This window comes from Salvia miltiorrhiza, chromosome 1 (assembly GCF_028751815.1).
Source record: "Salvia miltiorrhiza cultivar Shanhuang (shh) chromosome 1, IMPLAD_Smil_shh, whole genome shotgun sequence".
Taxonomy (NCBI): domain Eukaryota; kingdom Viridiplantae; phylum Streptophyta; class Magnoliopsida; order Lamiales; family Lamiaceae; genus Salvia; species Salvia miltiorrhiza.
This window is the reverse complement of record NC_080387.1, coordinates 32,220,352-32,244,405: the sequence shown is the minus strand read 5'-3', so window position 1 is coordinate 32,244,405 and position 24,054 is coordinate 32,220,352. Positions and strand designations below refer to the sequence as shown.

The following is a 24,054-nucleotide window of genomic DNA, read 5'->3' as shown; positions in this document are numbered from 1 at the left end:
CATCTTAATTTCAGTTAGTAAATTATTTTCCTTGGGCGAGGCCCCCAGACATAGATGTTCTATCACCGAATTGAATTATCATTCTTGGTGTTTCGTTTGTTATAATTTCTGTTACAGTTTTCGTTACATTTTGTGTTACTGTATCGCCATACATATTTAAATATTATCGCCCACACATCTCACCACATGTTCAATGGATTAGTCATTCTTTCAAGTCGGATCATGTGAGATTTTGTATGCTAATTTAAATATTAAATTTTTGTTTTTAAGGTTCAGATATTCAAAATTGTTACCGGCTAGTATCAAATCTTTAGGAATTACATGATGCCAAGTTGGGCTTGGGTATTCATTTGATGGGCTTTTATAGTGGGCTTTGAATTCAATTATCTTTAAATAATTTGCAAATAAAACTCATTATTCTTCACATGTGTGTTTTCGCACATTCACTCTTCGTAACTGCGTAGATAAAAAATACATTATCTTTGTATAGGTATACATAAAAATACTCCCTCTATCCCAACGAAAGCGGTGCGCTTTTTTTCGGCACGAATTTAAGAAGAATAAGATTGTAGTGTAAAAGTGTGTAAAGGTGTGTGGGGCCACATTGTTTGCCGTATAAAATTATTACCAAAAAGAGAAATACATCACTTTCGTTGGGACTGCTCAAAAAGGAATACACACCGCTTTCGTTGGGACGGAGGGAGTACATTATATGCACATATATATCTGAAATTCTGAATCTATTTAGGATTAATCCATATTTAACTTCACAATCCATTTATATTCCTAGTTAGATGCATATGGACTAGTATATAAAGTAGTATATCACTAGTGCGATGCACATGGACTATCATAATATCTCACACAATATATATGAAACATCTTATAATTATTAATCTAATTTAATAATATTGTAAATTTTGTATTTTTTTCTCATCTCACAAAAATATGAACATATTTATTTTTGTACACTAGTCCACCACAATCCCTTTACTTTTTATTTCTATTTTTCATAAAGTGAACTCTTTTTCCACCTAAAATACACGTTTATCTAATGTTTCTTAAAACTCGTGTCACTTACAATGTTCATGTTTTTGTGAGATGGAGGGAGTATATATTTTGTTTGATAAATAAATACATTATATATATATATATATATATATATATGGAAGGGCTACCGTGAAAACATTTCTTAAATTAAAAATAAAAACGTTTTTCAATGTACGAATTTTATGTAGAACACGTATGAATTCATCCAACAGGGTTACGAATTATGAAAAATAAATTTTTGCTACCTTTGGGATTTGAAATCAGGACCACGAATTCATCTAACAGGGTTACGAATCAACCGTAGATCTTGATGATCTAAGAGCTTAAAATTGTTTATATTTTATATTTTAAGAAGTGTTTTTATTTTAGCCATCCCCTATATATATATATATATATATATATATATAGAGAGAGAGAGAGAGAGAGAGAGAGAGAGGTGGACTAAAATAAAAATAGATTTTTCTTGTATAAAATAGGAACGCATCTCACCCATTGATTTATCTAGATCCTACCTACAAATAAACGCCCAAACACTTAGAGGTTTTTTCGGTCATTTTAATTCATATGATTCAGTTACCATAATCTTATTAAATACTAAGAAATTATTATCATATCAAAGCAAATCAGCAGCGACCTTTTCTTTTAGACAAAGCAGCAACCTTAAATCCTAACCTAATAAAATATCTTTGAATTTGGATTTCACTTTTTCATAGACGAATAACACAGATCAGATTGAAAATTGAATAATTCGAAAATTGAATTGAACATCTCCAAAATTAAATTGCATGCATTACGTGTTGATACAGCACAAATCGAAAATTATTTTAATCCGATTCACAAATTGCTAAACTAATTCATGCAATCAATTTGTGTGATTCATTACCCATGTGAATATCGTAGCCATATTAGTTATGAATTACGTTTTGATATATCACGAATTGAAAATTAAATTGCATGCATTACGTGTTGATACAACACGAATCAAAAATTATTTTAATCTGATTCATGATTTGCTAAAATAATTCATGCAATCAAACTTTTTAATTCATTTAAAAAGTTTAATGAATCGATGATTAAATAATTATTTTAATAATTATTTTAATTCATGCAATCAAGTAATTATTTTAATATATTATTTGATCACCAAAGTGATTGCAATCATATCCAGTGGCGGATCTCCAACGTGATTGCAATATTGATATGGTAATATTGAATTTCCATATTAATTGGGCACTATTTTCAGAGGAAGGTTATTAGCCGATTTTTGTTTTGCCCAAAGTATCCTCGATCGAAAATTATGCATGATTCAGTAGTGTATTGAATTTGAGCCAATGAATTAATAAAATTCTAATCTAGACCGTCCAATACAATAGATCTATGGTTAGAATTTATTTCTACTTTATATATACACTAAGGAGTGTTTTTACCCTAACCCACCCCTATATATATATATATATATATATATATATATATATATGGTTGGGGAGAGGTTCAAATAAGAACCACTAAATAAAATTAGAACAGAGAACCATTTTAAGCCATTCGATCATCAAGATCTACGGTGGATGCATCATCTTGGTGGATGAATGCAGATCCTGGGTTCGAACCCTGAAGGGAGCAAAAAAATTATTATTTTCGGATGCATTAAATTTAATATCGAATGCATTAATTTATATAATAGATGCATTGATTTTAATGGTTCTTATGTTCTCACGATAAGTGTGGTTCTCACTATAACCGCACCCTATATGGTTGAGTCAAAATAAAAACCACCCTTAAGATAAGAATGTAGAACTAATCTACACCCCTAATCAACCATAATTTAATGGCCACGACGAATTGTTTAAATATGTGACTAAATATTAAATAAATCTTTAATTAAATGAAAAGGGTAAAAAAAAGTGATCAAATTAATGTTAGTGGCGTGAATCTAGGTTCATTTAGAACAAAAAGTGATCAAATTAATATTTGATATTGTCGATTGCTTCACTTCTCTTTTTCAAAAAATACATATAGCTTTTTTCAGTAATTATTCACCAAGAAAAAACGAAATGAACAAAGTCCACTTCGAAAAATCAAAAACCTGAAAAAGATTTATTTTATTTGGTGTTCAGTTTCCTTGTGTGTGCAGTTGGATAGTTCTTTGTGTGTTGGTATATTCCTGAGAAAAAAAATTGGATCTGAAACAGTGCACAATTTTATCAAAGTGCATGTATTAAAAGAAAAAATGCAGTTCAATTTTTTGGGGGGCAAAATTAAAAGATATAATTAGTGCAAATTAAAATATATAGAAATGCATGTATTTAAGGATAAATTGTAGTTCAATTTTTTCAAAGATAGGAATGCATATATACTCGGGAAAAAAGTAGTTTGATGCATATTAAAATCTATAGAAATGCATGTACGAAAAGGTCAAATGCGGATCCATTTTTTTTAAAGATAAGAGTTTATGCACTTGGAAAAAAAATTATGTGCAAATTAAAATGCATAGAAGTGCATGTACAAAAAATAGTTTGGTGCAAATTAAAATCTATAAAATGCATTTACAAAAAAATAGAATGTCATTTAAATTTGTTTACGTAGAATGGGTGCTACTTTATATCAAAGACCAAAAAAGAAAAAGAAAATAAAAGATGAAGAAATGAAATGTTATAAGTTAGTGGATTTTGAAAATACCCACTTTCCTTTAGTAAAAATAAATTTTACCGACTAATATAAAAACTTAAAAAAAATACCCACATTTACCATTTTACCCTTGCATATAAAATTTTACAAATACCCACTGTTCACTGGTTGTGAATTCAACTCGAATTCACAACTAAATTCAAGTATTGGTTGTGAATAACAAGTGTTGGTTGTGAATTCGCATGAATTTACAACCAACATTATTTCGAGTTGTGAATTCACAACCGATAAAACTTGAATTCACAACCAACATTATTTCAAATTGTGAATTCACAACCAATGAAACTTGAATTCACAACCAACACTATTTCAATTGTGAATTCACAACCAACGCTGATAATTCAGTTGTGAATTCATAAACCTGGTTGTGAATTCAAGAACATTTGTACAAAATTGTGCGATTTTCATCAATTTCTTCGTTACTTTTATGTTTTTTCGATTACATTCAATTGAATTAGGGAGAAATTTATCCAATCTGAAGAAATTCATTCCAATCATTCTCATCGGCATCAAAATTCATCCCTAAATTCAAAATTCATTCTAGAACAAAGCTTCATCAAAATTCAAACTTGATCCCTAAATTCAAATGAAAAATTATTACAAAATTAAAGCTTCAAATTTGGAGAAGAGTAGAGAGGAAGAGGCGGCGCCGCCTTCGCTGCTTCTACTGATAGATCATAGACCAAATGAGAGAAAAATGAGAGAGAGAGAAGAGAAAGAGCGAGGCGGCGATGGTGAGGCTTGAGATCTGATCGCCGAGATCGATGACCTTCTCCGGAGCCTCGACCGCGGCGAGGGGGCGGACAGCGGCGGAGGTGCGTGTAGACAGAGGAAGAAGGAAAGAGAGACCGCGCGGCGGCAACGCCGAGATTGGAAATGAAGAGAGGAACGCGCGGCGGCAACGCCGATGTCGCCATGGCCGTCCTCGACCGCCACCGCTGTGCTCCAGTCGATCCGCTGCCTCAATGGCCGCCCTCGGCCGCCACCGCCGTGCTCCATTCGATCCGCCGCCTCAATCGCCAGAGAGAGAGAGAGAGAGAGAGCGCTGAGGAATGAGAGTGAGAGAGAGAGAGAGAGAGAGAGAGGAGAGAGCGGGTAGAGAGAGAGAGAGAGAAATGAGAGAATGAAATGAAATTAGGGTTTGCCCATTTATATAGAAGGGTAATTTAGTCCTTTAACACAAAAAGTGGGTATTTTTTTATGTTTTTATTTGAGTGGGTAAAATTTATTTTTGCTATATAAAAGTGGCTACTCTTATATATTAACACTAAAATAAACTACAGTGCAAATTAAAATATATAAAAGTGCATTTAGGAAAGGATAAAATGCGATTCATTTTTTCTTGTAAAAAAATAGGTGCTGCTATTATATAAAAATGATTACGTCAAAAACTAACAACAGAAAAAAGAAAATAAAAAGTGAAGAAATTAAAATTTGCAAATTACGATGATAAATCAACTAAGAATAATAAAAAATAAGTTTAGAATTGCATGATTCATAGGGTCAAATTCATGGCCAATTACGATTAGAAGATAGTAAGAGTAATTAACTAGATTTGATCCCCTTAATATTAGGAGCCAACCGTTTAAAGTGAAATACAATTACAAATTTAACATTTTTTAAATTGCTGCGAAAATATTAGGCGCTTATTAATATTATTTAATCTTATCCGTTAATCTCAATAAATCAAGGGTCAGGATTGGTTCTTAATTTTTATGTTTACAGAGGTTTTTATTTGAACTCTTCCCTATATATATATATATATATATATATATATATATATATATATATATATGGTTAGGTTTCATAGAGAACTACAAATAATTAGATAATGGAGAACAACAGATAAATCTATAAATTTAACGAACATATCAACATAACTAATGAATATATGTATTCAGTAAAAATAGTGAAAATCTCGCCCTTCCCATGATTCGAACCCAGGGCAAAATCTTATCCATACGATATATTGATTTATTCATCGAAATTATAGACTTATTCGTTACTTTTTCACGAATTCTTCGTTCTCTAATTATTTGTAGTTTTCTATGGAACTTCTCCTTATATATAGGGAATGGATCATGTAGATCTCACCCCTTAAAATAGTATATAGATTATAACTAAGGACTACATCATGTGTGTATGTGGCACGCTAGGAGAGTGACACATGGCGAATGCCTTCCAATACAAAATACACACAGGGTAAAATAGGAATAAAAATTTTATAAATTAAAAAAAATAATTATTTTTTTTTTACCAAAAATTCATTTTTGTCCCACGGTCATCGTCAAAATTATGCATATAATTGAACACCAATATGCATAAAGGTTAACACAAATATGCATGAGAAAATATCAGTATGTGACCCATCTGAAAAAGTATGATTCGTCAAGTGACTAGCGGCTAGAGTTACCTGATAGTGTCGCATAGTACTATGCATATAGTTCAACACGAATATGCATAAATTCCTAGATCCGTTATTGCATGGCATGTATACACTTACAACTCACCGATAGAACCATTTTTCCAATATTTTTTATTATTATTATTAAAATCGAAGTCCAACAAAAACAATGGAACATCATTTTCAATATTATAAAATTTAACTTAATAAATTGGCGAATTTTATTTATGAAAACAAATCATGTATTTTCTGAAAAATTAAATATTTGGACGTTGATAGGAACTTTATTTTAAAAATTTGTATTTAAACAAAATGACCACATATATGATTTAAATATGTATTCAAAAATTATATTAAACTATATGTAAATAAATAGTTTTGTATATCTTAGAATATTATATGATCCATAATGATACTTATTATCATTTATACTTGCTTTTGATATTTGATGATTTATATATTTATACACATTATCAAATAAATTAATTAATTGCAGATGAGGGGGAAAATACGTGCATGCCTATATGCCACGTGTCTTTGAGAGGAGGGAGAATCAGAAGATAATATCTGGATGCCACGTGGTTAACAGTTCTGGATGTACAGGACTGCGATGAGAAACATAGGAGAGTATCATCAGCTCTGATTGCTCCTAGTAGTGAAACATCATTAGATGTGTTAAGCGTGCTCTGCTCTGTAATATCTCCAGAGATGTTAAGATACAACACTGAACAAGAGGACAAACCCGACAAAAGCCGACAATGACTACACCCTACGGGCATCCAATCCACCCTCCCGTATGTGAAGAGCGAGTATATTCGTGGAAATGACTAAAATACCCTCCATGTAATTCTATATATAGTACTTCATTTCTTTGTATCCGATTACATGAGTTTTATCTAAGGAAAATACATTATTCTCGCTCGTTGTTTTCCATGGAATCACATGTGTACCATTATCATCATACACCATTTAAATAGTCGTTTAATTGTGAACTCATCAATTGCTATTTCGCAAGTTGAAAATTTGAATATTTTCAGATTCATATTTTTTTTATTGAGATTATGTTGTGGATAATTTAATTTTTTTTATTGAGATTCATATTTATATTTATATTTATATATATAAATTATATTTAATATTTATATTTATTTAAATTATCGTTCAATTTCGATGTACGACGCACGACCGGACACATGCTAGTTACAAATAAAACGTGTAATTTGCTTTTTGGGCTTTTGTTTATTTTGAACTATTTTACGTAGCAAAAAATGAAATAAAAGGTAATTAGATTCTCAAACAAGCAGAAAGAAAGAATAATTTGGTTGCGGTTTGTGTAAGAGCCCATAATTTGGTTGCGGTTTGTGTAAGAGCCCATTACCCATGGTCGACAGTTATATAGCTAGCAATTTTAGTTTATAAGTTATAGTAAGTTTTTTCCTCGTTTGAGTAATTTCCAATTACACATACCAATACTTCTATTTTTATATAACAATTAATTGTATTGTGAGTGATGAATACGACTCATCATATGATAAATAATTGGATTAAGTATCAATTTCTCCCCTAATATCACCACCCGTATCGCCTTTAGCATCCTATACTCTGGGTCAGCGCTGTTTACTATCTCAACGTGGCAAAACAAGACCTAATACACCCCCATCATTTAACGGTGCTTAACACTGTCTGGAATAATATATATTTTTTGTTTTTAATTAAGGTGGGCTCCAGCTCGCCTTCTCTCTCTCAATTCCAGCGAGGGTCACCACTGTCCGCCTCCCTGAATCGCCGTTTCCATCTCTCTGCTTCCGTTCTCTCTTTCTCTCTCTAATGCACATCAAAAACCTCTCTCTCTCTCTCTCTCGTTTCAAAATCCTCACAAGGAACAAAGTAACCACTCATCTACCGCCTCCTCTTAAATTTGCCGCCGCTACCACGGCTTCTGAAATTCGGTGACTCTCTGCGTCGTTTCTCTTCTTACTTAATCTGTCACTGCTCTCTTGAATTTCGACGAGGTTGACGCCTTCGTCACCACCGTCGTCCTTCCCTTTTCACTTCTGAAATTTCGCTGCCGCTGAGGGACCGGGGAAGCCAGCGCCGCCCCTTTCCCTCCTCTGAACCTCTCAATCCGACGCAAACACCACCATGGGCAGAGAACCGAGACCTAATTCTTTTTCCTAAAATGAAACTGAGCCCAGTTTCTTCAACGCCTGAGATTCTGCATCTCCTAAATTGATACTTAACTCTAAATAATTTCCATAAATAAAAAGGAATTAATTTTTGGAACGTCTCACAATATTAAAAAATAACTATTATTTGTGAAAACTGACGGAGTTACAAGGATGTGAATAGATTAAAATACGAATTAGTATAAAAAAAATAGTTGCAGAAGAGCCGACCAAGTTGATGCCATAACAAATTTGACTAATAAATTTGATATGGAGTAAAGTTGGCAGAGGGTCGGCATCAGCCCTCATGACAATTAATAAAACTAGTGGACACCAATTTCGCAAATACACGGTTCCAGAAATAACTGTCACATTAAAATTGCTGAACAATATGCCAAACTTATCACTTCACTAACTAATAATTATACAAAATGTACATTTCCAAACAATTACTGGCAGTAATTTTGGACGCAATCTACAGTGAGAATTCCATAAATCTCAGCCAGGGTAACTCATTGTTGCAGTCGGCTTCATTTGAGCATCTCGCCATCGCACCGCCACTTTCCGCGGTGGTCGCCGCCTCCTCCGCCGCTTTCTTCGGGAACAGAAAGAAGTTCCTTGACCCCAACGACACTAGCTTCTCCTCCCTATCCAAACCTGTATTCATTATTCACACCAACACTATTTATTTTTTTATTCGCTTGTTGATTGAGGCTGCTTAATTAAACAATTTTAGTTTGAGTATTCTTCAAAATACACGGAACCAATCGCGTTGAATTAGTTTCTGTTTTATCCAAAGCTAATAAAAAAACACACTAATAGTTAGTCATCATTCGACATATTGAAAATTGTAATTTCCGAATTAAATGAACAAAAAATATCGATCAGAAACTTAACAATTTTAGTTTGAGTCTTCTTTAAAATACACAGAAGCAATCGTGTTGATTGTTGAATTAGTTTCTGTTTTATCCAAAATAAATAGTAAATGAATAAGACTAATAATAATTCATCACTATTGAAAATTCTAATTTCCGAATTAAATGAACAAAAGATATCGATCGGAAACTTACTCTCCAAGCTAAATTGGGAGTAATGAAGGTCGAATCCAGAGGCGTCGCCGGAGCGGATCAGAGGCAGCCGCGCCTCCTTCTCATACTGCCGGAGCGCCGCCACAATCAAGTCCTCCGCCGTAGCTGTCACAGCCCGCCCTAACTAAGGATAGTTAAGCCGAGTGATCTACGACTAGGGATGGGGTTAAAGAAGAAGGGGAAGAAAAGGGGCGTCATTTATAGCCGTAACACTTACTCATCTTAATAAAACTCGTCATTTTTATTCATGAATACTCAATTGAAAATAGTCTATGAAAGACAGCATAAAACTTAATTAATAGCATTAATCAAGTTATACATCATATGAAACCATTCTCTTAAGACTCAAAGTATGACATAACATACTATAACATCAACAACATCTTGCAGCGGAAAGTAGCTAGACATATGTATGAAGACATATTCTAGACAGGTTAACTATTTATTAACAACCCTGGAGACTCCGCTCATTGCAGCACCATCATCACATCAGCTCAACCTGCACATTTAGAAAACATATGCAGGGCTGAGTACAAAAGCACTCAGTGGGCACGTATGCCTAGGTATAAAAATACATGCTTCAAAACTGTAAATTGTCATGCCATCATAAACAGTACAGCAAGGGAGTTTTTCGCTAAAAAGGCCCAAGCTTACTAAGTTCATTTGTGATTCTTAAAGTTCGACTGCAGTCTAAGTTCTCTTGTAATCTATCATATCTGGAACTGTGTGCCGGAGAGGTGGCCACCTCTCACGGTCACTTGACCGGCCAACCCGCTAGATGACTCACGGTCACTGGTGTACACTAGTCCTGGCAGGATAGCTATCAACTGCTCAAGACCCGAATTCGATTTCATCATTGGCAAAGCCAAAGCAGATAGATATCATACTAAAATTTAAACATTTTATGGCAAGACAATACTTGAAATAACTTTAACTCAAAGATTTTGTCATGAAATAACTTGCTTGAACGTAACATTTAAACTCATTTGATATATATATGAAACTGAAATTAACAGTTAGATCATCTCATGCATTCATTCGTATAAGAGGCCTACGACACGCAGGGGATCTCTATATACGTATAGTAAAAGTAATGCCCACCTGATTGCAGTGTTTTGCTACTTAAGACAATGATTCTCTTTCCTTAGCGCGATAGGTTACTCAGACGCTTTTGTTTATTTGAACCTTTGATAACACGAAAACATGTGTTCGAGTGAATAATAGAAAAGATAACAACAAATGCAGTGAATCACTATTCACTCATTTCTCTAACTACCCATATTTCCTTTAACGACTATATCTAACTCATATGCAATCGTTCTTCCTTTATCAAAATATTTCATGTACCTTTGAGGATGTAGGAAATTCCATTTTATATTATTCATTTATTTATCTATTATAAATAAAGAATAATTCTATAAACATAAAACGTTTTCCTTTTCCCCATTTAATAATGCCAATCACCAATATATATATATATATACATCAATAGCTCATTTATAATCTAAAAGTGATATTTTATCAACAATAAAACTTTAAAATCCTTAATAGGAATTATTTTGAATCATTTCCATCTCAACAAAACTGTATAGATTCAACTTCAACTAATAAACTGCTTTTACTCCGAACTCGTATGGAGTCGAATTTTATATCAATAGAAACCTCTTTGAGTCTAGTTTAATTGAAAAAAAAGTATGTTGAAAAACTCCAAGTAGTTTAAGAGATATAGCGATTTTCCTATCGCCTACCAGATTCGGCAGTTTCTGCCAACTGAAAGTCCAGATTTTTGAAAAAATAGAAAACGTTACCTGAATGAGCTCAAATTTTATATGTAGATAGCTAACACATATATCTTCATACAATAAAAATTTTAGAGCTAAATATCAACATATGGTTACTGAAATAATTACCCTAATCATCTGCCTCACGACAGTTTCAGCAGATACTGGCAGTAGACTTCTCAAATTTTAAAAGGGTAGTAAACGAAGTTCAAATAACATGAAACTTTGAACAAATATTCACCACACTCCCATCTATACCCCAGAAATTTCCCATAATATAATAGAAACGGGAATGCATCGAAATAAGGGCGTCAACTTACCCTTGTCCAAGTGAGCACTAATGGAAGTTGTCCGTCGGGGGTTTTCCGGTCGTCGTTCCGCGATGGTGTTTAGCCGCGAAGGTCTACGACTTAGTTTTCCTCGTGCGAGGTAGATCAGGCTACACAACGGTGGTTTCTCGATCCTTTTTCGTCGTAAGGATAGTGAGAAACGAAGGCCGTAAGTTGGCCGGTGGCTAAGTCGGGAATTCGACGTTGGCCGCCGAAGGATATTGCGGCCTTTGGTCAGGAAAATATAGAGAAGGCTTCGGCCTTTCGATTGTTGGGTTTGGTAGCCTGAAGATGGAGGAACGAGTACACGTTCTCGGTTCAGAGCCTAGTGGCCGGTCGGCGAAGAAACAGCCCGGCGATTCTAATGCTGCTTTGGTGTTGTTCTGGGGTTTTGGGGTTTTTGGGTGATTCTAATGCTGCTGCGAATCCTAGCAATTTATAGGCAAAACTGGAATAGTGTTACTGTAGCAAAGGTTGAAAAAATCATGTAGCAAAACTGGAATACGTGAAAGTCCAAAGCAGCCAAAATTTTCTGCAAACCACCAACTTTTTTTTGACAAATTGTTAGCACCAACATTTTGACTAACAAGGGAATAGTGTAGGAATTGATGTGTTGGATGAAAAATCGAGACATACGTGTAGTGCCGTGATCTAGTTTCTCCTAGTTCCTGTAATAATTCTCAAATTCTCGTTTAATAAATACTCGTCGTATTTATATAAATTAAATCCTCAATCTTGAGATTTAATACGTGAAAGTCGAAATTAATTCGCGACTTAGTACTAAACATATAAAGCGTGAAATAATAAAATTATTATTAACATAAACTCGAGTTATAATTCTAGCAATTCGATTTAAATAACACGATTTATGAAATCGGTTATAAATCTAAAATTTCTAATACTATTGATTAAATCAATCAACTGGTAATGCAAGGTCTATTATTGGTTTGATTCATGATTGAATATTAAATCGCAGCTCTGTATCTCTTATACAGACTTTTGCTGAAATAATATTATCTGAATAAAATAGTCACAATAAATAATTAAAAGAATTTTATAACTAATGCACATGTTTAATCTAATATATATTTAAAAGAGCGGGGCATTACATACTACCCCCCTTAAAATAAATTTCGTCCCGAAATTTGCATACCTGGTATTCTAGCTTGTGATACTAGTCATTCGTTTCATTCATCTCTTTTGTAGCCTTTTCCATCCTGTGATGGTTCCACTACATGACGAGAACAATATTATTGCCTCGTAACACTTGAACCTTGCAATCTAGTCACTAAACTGATTTCTCTTAAGCCCTGAGCTTGGACTATCTCATCTTTCTTAATCACATACTTTCTTAACTGCGAGACGTAATATTCAGTGTATACATCCAAAATCCTCCACTAACCATTAGTGCACTATTCCTGACTTTCGTGAATCCTTTCGTTTTTATTATTCTTGAGGCGAGACACATTTTCTCACCAATATCCATTTTCATTTCGTGCTTTCATAATCCTTTCTTGCAATTCACACTTAACTATTGATGCAACTACACAACTTGATATTGTCTCCGGATGGTGAACAATTACTAAACCGAATAAGGCAATCACCAATCAGTACTTCATATTTAGTGGTGAAACATCTTATCTTAATTTCCAATTGATGGTACCATCATAAATCTTCACTAATTCGAATCGTCTCTGTTGTCTTACATTGAAATTTCTTTGCTCGAAAAAACACTTCAAATTCTTGTCAGCTATAAGGACCTCACACTTAACTCCGTAGAGATAGTATCTCCAAATTTCCAACACGTGCACAACCACAACGAGTTCTAAGTCATAAGTCAAGTAATTCAACTTTGGGGCTAATGAGACATAGTGCTCAAGTTCTCTGAAGTTTAAAACAAATACTTGCTTCCTTTAAACATTCCTATTGATGGAGCTTTTGATACTATAGCCGAAACAATCACCCTTCTAGTGTGAGGTTGTTGGCTCTGAGGCTGGGTTAGATCTTAAGTCCTATTCTAAAGTTCTTTTTCTATTCTCGAATTTTCTGTTGTTTTCTTCATTCCATTTTCTTTCCTTCACCACATCTTGAGGTGGTGTATATCCAGATTGTGTCGGAGTCTTCCCATTCTCCCTTGGTAGCAGTGATTCGATGGTGAGAGTCTTGCTCGTTGGTTGTTCCTATGTAATATTTCTTTGGCTTGGTAGGGGAATTGAATATCTCATGACGCCATTCGTTTGCGAACTCCTTCACGCGTTTCTCATAAGTGTCCACCACATTTGGAGCACGTCCTGACATTTTGTTGAAAATCCTATCATACTAGTTATCTGCCCTGGTTCTCCACTTGGGATTCCAGAAGTTGCTTTGTTTCTACCGACTATCGATCAAAAGATAGGTTGATGCTTAGTGTATCTTTCTATCTGTGAGAATATCACCTTCTAGTACTTCGAGAATTGACAGCAAACTAAGTCATTCTAGTCATTACTGTGCTTATCGTGGTAAAATAAGATTTTATTGTGACAACTACATAGTGCGAGTCTATACATTGGGATGACGCCCTACTCAGGATCAAAATCCTAATTGACAATCACCGAGATCTTAGTTATATGGGCTGACCAGACCCAGCACGATGAATCACTCAGTCAAATGGGAGCTTCGCCCCCAATCATGTCAACTTCTTATCTCTTATAAAGCTCTAAGTCAACTTCTAACTTAAAGCACTTACTAATAAGTACTTCATCATAAGTTACTGATACCATGAAAGTCCATTCTATGTTGTTCTAGCCAAGCTATCACGACTAACATCATGATCATAAGCAACATAAGTTCTTATGTGAAAAACTTAATCTCACCGCTATTGAAATAGCTCAAGTGAATCCTTAGTCTTAAAGCATTGCCTCTATGTCGTAACATCTCTATGTTAAACATTTCTATCTTACCAGTCTTTACTTAAATCGATCAAGCGGTGCTATCACGATTAACATTCTCAAAGCATTCTTGGGTGGTACTCAAACGGTTTGTAAGAGGACCCATTATTCTAATCGTATAGGCAGCTAGCCTAAAACGACAACATAAAGCTTTTTCATTTATTCATACATACATACTTCTGTTTCTTTTGAAATCTTAACATATATGGACATTTAATGTCCCTTTCATGAAAACTTTGCTTATGCCGGAAAGATTCAAGGAATCTAACTCGACCATACATACATACATACATTGATTCGTTAAGGGCTCGGGTTGTCCCAAACACGAAATACATTCATTGAGTCGTTATGGGTTCGGGTAGTCCCAAACACGACAAAAAGCATTCACATAGCATCGTAAACATAAGGCGCACATTTTCTTGAAAAACTTTCATAACATCTGAAATACATATATGTATATTTTTGAAACTATTATCGTACCTTTGTTGCGGCAGTGTGACGGCGAGCTGAGGGTTACTGACATTCTTAGAAGTCTAGAGATACTATTCTAGACTCGACATCAAAAACTTATGATTATCAGAGACATGAAAGGAAACTTATGCTCTATCTCATATTCTATCTCCTTACTCAACTCTATATAAACTCTCCACTCATCTCAAATCCTTAAGTTCAAGGATAGGTTTCAAGAAAATCATGGTTCCAAGTCTCGATTTGTCTCTCATATAAGGCTCGTCTAATCTCATTCAAACACATAGACAACACAATCACCTAAGGCCCATAAGAAAAAAAAAAAACAATCAAACATTATCAAAACATGCTTTGTTTTTACACTGACTCAACTTCAAAATCTAACCTGTTCTGACTCCGACACCTCCTGGACTCGAGACTCATACCAAAAGAAAGGTCTTCGAGTCTAGTTTCATATATAAAAAAAAGTAGAGTCAAAAACTCCAAGTATTGTAGGAGATATGACTGTTTTACTACAGTCTACCATATTCGGCAGTTTTGAGCAATCTAAAACTTGGATTTTTGAAAAATAGTAAACGTTGTCAAACTGGGCTCAACTTTGGTAGATATATAGATAACCCAATAAGGTTAATATCATAAAAATTTTGAAATCTAGATCACACAGGAAGCCACTGAAATGAATGACTCTTTCTCCTGTTCTCTGAAATTCTCGGTAGTAATGTGCAGTTTAGGTTTTGTATTTTATAAAAATTAGTAAACGAAGTCCAAATGACTTGAAATTTTACCGGTGTGCTTAAGACTCATGTAGGGATTTGCTATAAAATTTTCAAAGCTATTAGACATCTAAAAACCATCGATCACAGTAGGTCAGTAGGCCTACGAAATTCACCAAAATCTCATCTCAAACTCTTAAATGCTCAACCCAACATCCTTCAATGAAAACCAATCAAAGCTCATTTTAAACACATATAGCACTTGAAAACATTCAAGCACATTATAATACTCATCATACTCAATCTTGACTCTCTTCTTACATCATAACCTCAAATCTTAAGTAAAACATTTCAACGAACGCATCATTAAAATTCTCTTCTCATTTTCGTGCTCAAAATTACTCAAATACTCAAACATGATCTCATTCATCATATAAATCATTATACACATATAGATTCCCTTTTATCATGTAAACTAAACTCTAATGAAACTTCATGTATCATCATAAAACTCTTAATAAAACATGACAACTTTCACATAATGGTCATAAAGCAATTAGACCTCATTTTATCAATCATCGACTTCTCAAAATATGAAAACTCAAAAACTCATACAAACTAAACTAAGTCAAAAATTTCTTAGCCAACAAAAGACTTACTCAAACATAATTATACACTAATATCATGCTCAAATACATATATCTTAAGCCAAAATCACTTAAATAACACATAGGCAAAAAGTCCTGATTTTTATTAAAGTAAACTCTTTGAAATTTAATAAACACACATGATACCTTAATCCATTCATAGATCCATCAATCTTAGCCAATTAATCTCACATATAACCCATCAATTTACAAATTAGAGCATAGATACACATATCCCTAATTTTATTAAACTAACTCATATCAAAATCATCAATTGACATCATATACTCAATTTACTCCCTCCTTAGAATAATGTCTACGTTCCACATAGGCATTAAGTGCAAGGTTCTTGTTTTCATCTTTAGTGGTCCTAACTCAAATTCTAATTTAGAAATCATGTGAGAAACTGTAGTAGCTCTTCCTACAGAAGTGATTACTCTCAACTTGGGACTAGCTCGTTTTGGTTCGAGTTTGAAGGTAACATGCTTCAAACACTTAAAGAATGCAAGGCTCCTGTATTAAACAGGATTCTAACTGGTGCATCCAATATCTTGCCCATACTACCTTAAAGTCCTGCCTTAAACCAGCACTTAAAACTCAAACATCTCTTCATCAGTATCCATCTTCTGATGAGCGAACGTGATAGCTCACAGAGTTCTCAATTATACTCTACAATCGATTTCTTTCCTTGAATCAAACTTCGATAATAAGTCTCTCGCTGCTTACTGTACTCCTCGGTACATATTTCTCAAGAGTAGCCTTGAATTGTTCTCAGGTGTAGTTTACCAGTTGCTCGGGTGTTAAAGTCCTCTGACGTGCCTCTCACTAGTCTTATATATCAAGAGAATCTACTAGGATAACTCAAAAGTTGTAAGAGTTCAACCCTAGAATGACATCAAAACAAATTGTTTCAAGAGACTCAAATGAATGACCAGAGGGTAGAATGAAGTAACTACCAGGTCGAACAAAAATGACCTAGAGTAAGAACCCATCTGGCTTTTCAACCGAAAGTTGAAACACATGGGTTTATAAACCCAAAACACGTCTACTGAGATTTGGATCATGCGGACTGGCCAGGTCCAACATAATCACTCCCCAGTCACACGGGATATACTATCCCGAACTTGGAAATTCTGTGTCTTCTAAACCCTCATAATACTATACATAACAAAACTTAAGTTGATACCAGCAAGCTAAAAGCTTAAACTCAGGGTCCTATGTTCTAGACTCTTGTTTCGAAAGTTCAATATTTTTCGACTCTCCTCTCATGTTGCGGTGGTGGTGGCGGAGTATTATCCCGCCTATCCTTCACATCACACTCTTGATGATATCTTTGAGGCATTTTTGAAATCACAAAAAGGAAAACTCAACTCGACCAACGCTCTAAGCATCCTCGAAACTCAAGTTCAATTTACTAACTCAACTTTAAGGAAACCTTCACGGTCACCTTAACATTCATCTGTAAGGCAATAAGCACTCACGAAATGCTAACAAAAAGACCACTCTGGTCAACCTAATATATCCATCAGTAGAATGCCTCTTTTTAGAGGACTTACATAAAGGGGTTATATAAACCCTACAAAAACCATAGTATCTATCGTAATGTCCCTTCTAAACCGACACCATTAATGGTGCTATGTCTCGGTTTAGACTTCCTACGGTAATTGTTACCAGTTAACTCATCTAGTTGCTACTTTAGCACACTAGGAACATCCATCTATTTAACATCAGTAGGGTACTATATTCGCATGCTTATCTATCAGCATGTCAAAAGCTCAAGTATCAATATCTCCTAAGTAAGTTATATACATCGCAATATAATTGAAACTAATCAAAAACAAGGGTGTACTGCTCATACTCTCAAGATCATCCTTAGCTCTAGCCTACATCGGCTTCTCTTCTCATTCTCATCAACTCTAGCCCTCCTTGGCTACTTCTCATCCTTTCAACCCTAGCCTTCCTTGGCTCTTTCTCATCCTTTCATAGTCTATGAATATGTGTTTGAAAATCTGCTAGGGTATCTCTGTACCACATACTGTACGCCTCGTCCTCGTATCCGATCTTCCCTGAGTTCGATCTCACAACAGTCCATTTTCGTGCAGTGCCAACAGTCCTGGTCAACCTATAAGGAGAACTTAAAGGTGACTCTAGGAACTAACTCTACTTGGCTCCAGCAACAGAAATAAATAAAACATAACTTAGCAAAACTCCTACTAAGTAGTACTGTTATCTTAAAACTCAAGCTCAAAACATCTAAATTCTCATCTCGTCCCATCTTTACTCAGTAGGGAATCTCTCTAAACAATGATATTAGATCCCTTAATCTAAATCATCGTGACTCAGTAAGACAACTCAACAATTTTCTCTCAAAGCCATCTCCAAAGACTATGGCTCATGATACCTCCTCAAGTACCATTAAGGTTGCGTGAGCAAAACTCGCGTCACAAACAACTCAACATATCGTACAATATCTCATTGCAACATGCTAATAACTCATCATTAATCATGCTATTATACTCAAGCTCATAACTCAAACTCATAACTCAAACCAACAAGTACTTAAAGCAATTGCTAATTCTCTCAAGCTTTAGCTCTAAGTTCTCATTTCATCCTTCTACTTAGAAAAAAAATCTCTCTTAACAATGACATTAGATTCCTTCATCTAAATCATCGTGACTTATCACAATTGCTCAAACAATTCTCATCACAAAACATCTCAAATACATCACATCATAACTCATAATTATGCATCCTCAATCATATAACATCATATGATATAAATGCTCTCATGATTCATCATGTAACGTCAACATATGCTTTTACAACATAATAACTCATTATTAATCATGTTGTCATCCTCAAACTCAAACTATGCACCTTCAAAGTGTAACATCATAACTCATCATATAACCTCAACATCATGCTCTTCAAAATTTAATGTCAAATAAACTTTGAAATTTTACATACCTCGTTGAGTCTGGTGTGATGGTGCGCTGAGCTCACGGTTGTTAATAACTATTAGTCTAGTGACTCATTCTAGACTAAACTCAAGACTTATAATTCAGAGCTTTCCTTCGCTCTGATACCACTTTGTCACAGCCCGCCCTAACTAAGGATAGTTAAGCCGAGTGATCTACGACTAGGGATGGGGTTAAAGAAGAAGGGGAAGAAAAGGGGCGTCATTTATAGCCGTAACACTTACTCATCTTAATAAAACTCGTCATTTTTATTCATGAATACTCAATTGAAAATAGTCTATGAAAGACAGCATAAAACTTAATTAATAGCATTAATCAAGTTATACATCATATGAAACCATTCTCTTAAGACTCAAAGTATGACATAACATACTATAACATCAACAACATCTTGCAGCGGAAAGTAGCTAGACATATGTATGAAGACATATTCTAGACAGGTTAACTATTTATTAACAACCCTGGAGACTCCGCTCATTGCAGCACCATCATCACATCAGCTCAACCTGCACATTTAGAAAACATATGCAGGGCTGAGTACAAAAGCACTCAGTGGGCACGTATGCCTAGGTATAAAAATACATGCTTCAAAACTGTAAATTGTCATGCCATCATAAACAGTACAGCAAGGGAGTTTTTCGCTAAAAAGGCCCAAGCTTACTAAGTTCATTTGTGATTCTTAAAGTTCGACTGCAGTCTAAGTTCTCTTGTAATCTATCATATCTGGAACTGTGTGCCGGAGAGGTGGCCACCTCTCACGGTCACTTGACCGGCCAACCCGCTAGATGACTCACGGTCACTGGTGTACACTAGTCCTGGCAGGATAGCTATCAACTGCTCAAGACCCGAATTCGATTTCATCATTGGCAAAGCCAAAGCAGATAGATATCATACTAAAATTTAAACATTTTATGGCAAGACAATACTTGAAATAACTTTAACTCAAAGATTTTGTCATGAAATAACTTGCTTGAACGTAACATTTAAACTCATTTGATATATATATGAAACTGAAATTAACAGTTAGATCATCTCATGCATTCATTCGTATAAGAGGCCTACGACACGCAGGGGATCTCTATATACGTATAGTAAAAGTAATGCCCACCTGATTGCAGTGTTTTGCTACTTAAGACAATGATTCTCTTTCCTTAGCGCGATAGGTTACTCAGACGCTTTTGTTTATTTGAACCTTTGATAACACGAAAACATGTGTTCGAGTGAATAATAGAAAAGATAACAACAAATGCAGTGAATCACTATTCACTCATTTCTCTAACTACCCATATTTCCTTTAACGACTATATCTAACTCATATGCAATCGTTCTTCCTTTATCAAAATATTTCATGTACCTTTGAGGATGTAGGAAATTCCATTTTATATTATTCATTTATTTATCTATTATAAATAAAGAATAATTCTATAAACATAAAACGTTTTCCTTTTCCCCATTTAATAATGCCAATCACCAATATATATATATATATACATCAATAGCTCATTTATAATCTAAAAGTGATATTTTATCAACAATAAAACTTTAAAATCCTTAATAGGAATTATTTTGAATCATTTCCATCTCAACAAAACTGTATAGATTCAACTTCAACTAATAAACTGCTTTTACTCCGAACTCGTATGGAGTCGAATTTTATATCAATAGAAACCTCTTTGAGTCTAGTTTAATTGAAAAAAAAGTATGTTGAAAAACTCCAAGTAGTTTAAGAGATATAGCGATTTTCCTATCGCCTACCAGATTCGGCAGTTTCTGCCAACTGAAAGTCCAGATTTTTAAAAAAATAGAAAACGTTACCTGAATGAGCTCAAATTTTATATGTAGATAGCTAACACATATATCTTCATACAATAAAAATTTTAGAGCTAAATATCAACATATGGTTACTGAAATAATTACCCTAATCATCTGCCTCACGACAGTTTCAGCAGATACTGGCAGTAGACTTCTCAAATTTTAAAAGGGTAGTAAACGAAGTTCAAATAACATGAAACTTTGAACAAATATTCACCACACTCCCATCTATACCCCAGAAATTTCCCATAATATAATAGAAACGGGAATGCATCGAAATAAGGGCGTCAACTTACCCTTGTCCAAGTGAGCACTAATGGAAGTTGTCCGTCGGGGGTTTTCCGGTCGTCGTTCCGCGATGGTGTTTAGCCGCGAAGGTCTACGACTTAGTTTTCCTCGTGCGAGGTAGATCAGGCTACACAACGGTGGTTTCTCGATCCTTTTTCGTCGTAAGGATAGTGAGAAACGAAGGCCGTAAGTTGGCCGGTGGCTAAGTCGGGAATTCGACGTTGGCCGCCGAAGGATATTGCGGCCTTTGGTCAGGAAAATATAGAGAAGGCTTCGGCCTTTCGATTGTTGGGTTTGGTAGCCTGAAGATGGAGGAACGAGTACACGTTCTCGGTTCAGAGCCTAGTGGCCGGTCGGCGAAGAAACAGCCCGGCGATTCTAATGCTGCTTTGGTGTTGTTCTGGGGTTTTGGGGTTTTTGGGTGATTCTAATGCTGCTGCGAATCCTAGCAATTTATAGGCAAAACTGGAATAGTGTTACTGTAGCAAAGGTTGAAAAAATCATGTAGCAAAACTGGAATACGTGAAAGTCCAAAGCAGCCAAAATTTTCTGCAAACCACCAACTTTTTTTTGACAAATTGTTAGCACCAACATTTTGACTAACAAGGGAATAGTGTAGGAATTGATGTGTTGGATGAAAAATCGAGACATACGTGTAGTGCCGTGATCTAGTTTCTCCTAGTTCCTGTAATAATTCTCAAATTCTCGTTTAATAAATACTCGTCGTATTTATATAAATTAAATCCTCAATCTTGAGATTTAATACGTGAAAGTCGAAATTAATTCGCGACTTAGTACTAAACATATAAAGCGTGAAATAATAAAATTATTATTAACATAAACTCGAGTTATAATTCTAGCAATTCGATTTAAATAACACGATTTATGAAATCGGTTATAAATCTAAAATTTCTAATACTATTGATTAAATCAATCAACTGGTAATGCAAGGTCTATTATTGGTTTGATTCATGATTGAATATTAAATCGCAGCTCTGTATCTCTTATACAGACTTTTGCTGAAATAATATTATCTGAATAAAATAGTCACAATAAATAATTAAAAGAATTTTATAACTAATGCACATGTTTAATCTAATATATATTTAAAAGAGCGGGGCATTACAGTAGCATCCGGCGGCATCACCACCCTCACGGCGCCGAGGCTCCTCTGAATAGTCACGTGCAGCAGCAGCTTCGTCAGCTTCGGCGGCGGCGGGGTCCCCAGAGCCACCACGTCCTCCGCGGATCCGCTCCCGGCCAATAATTCCGGCACCGTCCTCGGCCTCGGTAGCATCTCCGCCGCGAGGCAGACGCCTCTCAGGTCATGCGACGTCCTCCCCTTCCTGCTCTTCTCTTGGCATCCTTTCCGGTGTTTCTTCGGCGACGGCATTCGAGATTTACACAGTAGTTTTCTACAAGTAATTATATACGGTGTGAGTGATCGACGGTTACCTAAGGCGGCGGTGGCGGAGGAAGCGGGGGCGGGGGAAACCGAGAGCGGTGGAGACGAAGGAGCTCTCAGGTTTCCGGCGGCCGTCAGCGGACATAACCGGAAAGCAACTATTCCTAATGGCGAAGTATAGGAAAGTTAATAATAAGAGAAAATGATAATGAGAAACTACTGAAGATAGAAATATCTACTGGGAAAGGGGGATTTATAGAGAGGCTAAACAGAGGATCCCATTTGGGTTGATTGGCAGTGAAGGCAACGAGACGCATCTTTGCCCCTGCACTTAATACAAAATTACCTTTTTGCCCATCATCATCATCATCATCATCATCATTATTATTATTATTATTATTATTATTATTATTATTATTATTATTATTATTATTATTATTATGTAAGTTACTTTAGTAAATTTAGATGACAAATAAACTCTATATCAATGTTCTGAATTTGGGTTAAGTTAGAGTTTATTTAACTCAACGAGACGAAAATGATGAATAACTTGTCAAATCACGTTAGAAAAGAAATAGTCATGTGCTTGCAGCTATTTCTCTCCGTCCAAAAGAACTACATAATCAAATAAGGAATTAGTAACAAAATATGCCTCTTGATCTCTCTAGGGAAAGCGCGCCTGTAGTGATCTAATCTACGTGCAATATCAGTGTTTGTGTGGAAAATGTGCATATGTGTTTTATTTTTTTCTGCTTTACTATTTTTTGTGTGTATTTTATTTTTCGCTGCTTTACTATTTTTTGTAAATAGTGTTGGATCTTTTGTTCAAATGATTAATTTAACATACTCAGTTTTGTGCGAGCAAAACAATTTCCAGATTCGAACTATTCTTTGTATTTTATTTAGTCATTCATTTTTATTTTTATTTTTATTTTTATTTGGAAATACTATAGATTTAACACATCTGAACCATACAATAATGTTTAATGTCATTAAAGTCGAATAAAGAAAAAGACAAAATCCATGAGTTACAGCGCAAACACTATAAACCCCTCAACGCAACATAATGAAAGACTTAAAGTCAATGACTCAATACAGTGAGACCAAATAATTTATGGCCATAAAAGTAGTTTTTCAGATTATTATTAATGTTATTTTTGACATTCTTGATTGTATTCCTGGTGTGCTAATATGAATTATGGCAATGATCTAGGTGGGTAGATCATGTGTCCGCCCGATGAAATCATGTGTTTGTCCGGGTGGACACATGATTTCACCGGACGGACACATGATCGAGCCATTTCACCGACGGAC

General features: G+C 34.9%; 2 protein-coding genes and 2 long non-coding RNA genes across 4 annotated transcripts in view; 1 reads left to right on the top strand and 3 right to left on the bottom strand.

Annotated features, from left to right (window-relative positions):
* Window positions 1-24,054, top strand: part of LOC131020541 (uncharacterized) — a 1,142,091-nt gene that overhangs the window by 672,729 nt on the left and 445,308 nt on the right. The window lies entirely within an intron of this gene.
* On the bottom strand, window positions 8,658-23,005 carry LOC131020721 (uncharacterized protein At4g22758-like). Its single transcript, XM_057949728.1, has 3 exons — window positions 22,468-23,005; window positions 9,375-9,498; window positions 8,658-8,961 (listed from the first exon to the last, which is right to left on the bottom strand). Exons 1-3 carry the CDS (start codon window positions 22,726-22,728, stop codon window positions 8,780-8,782), a joined length of 567 nt encoding a protein of 188 aa, XP_057805711.1. The 5' UTR covers window positions 22,729-23,005; the 3' UTR covers window positions 8,658-8,779.
* Window positions 9,615-12,143, bottom strand: LOC131020891 (uncharacterized). Its single transcript, XR_009100800.1, has 3 exons — window positions 11,494-12,143; window positions 10,494-10,577; window positions 9,615-9,891 (listed from the first exon to the last, which is right to left on the bottom strand). It is a non-coding gene; the product is annotated as an uncharacterized LOC131020891 (long non-coding RNA).
* LOC131020897 (uncharacterized) lies at window positions 19,465-21,993 on the bottom strand. The gene is made up of 3 exons (XR_009100801.1): window positions 21,344-21,993; window positions 20,344-20,427; window positions 19,465-19,741 (listed from the first exon to the last, which is right to left on the bottom strand). It is a non-coding gene; the product is annotated as an uncharacterized LOC131020897 (long non-coding RNA).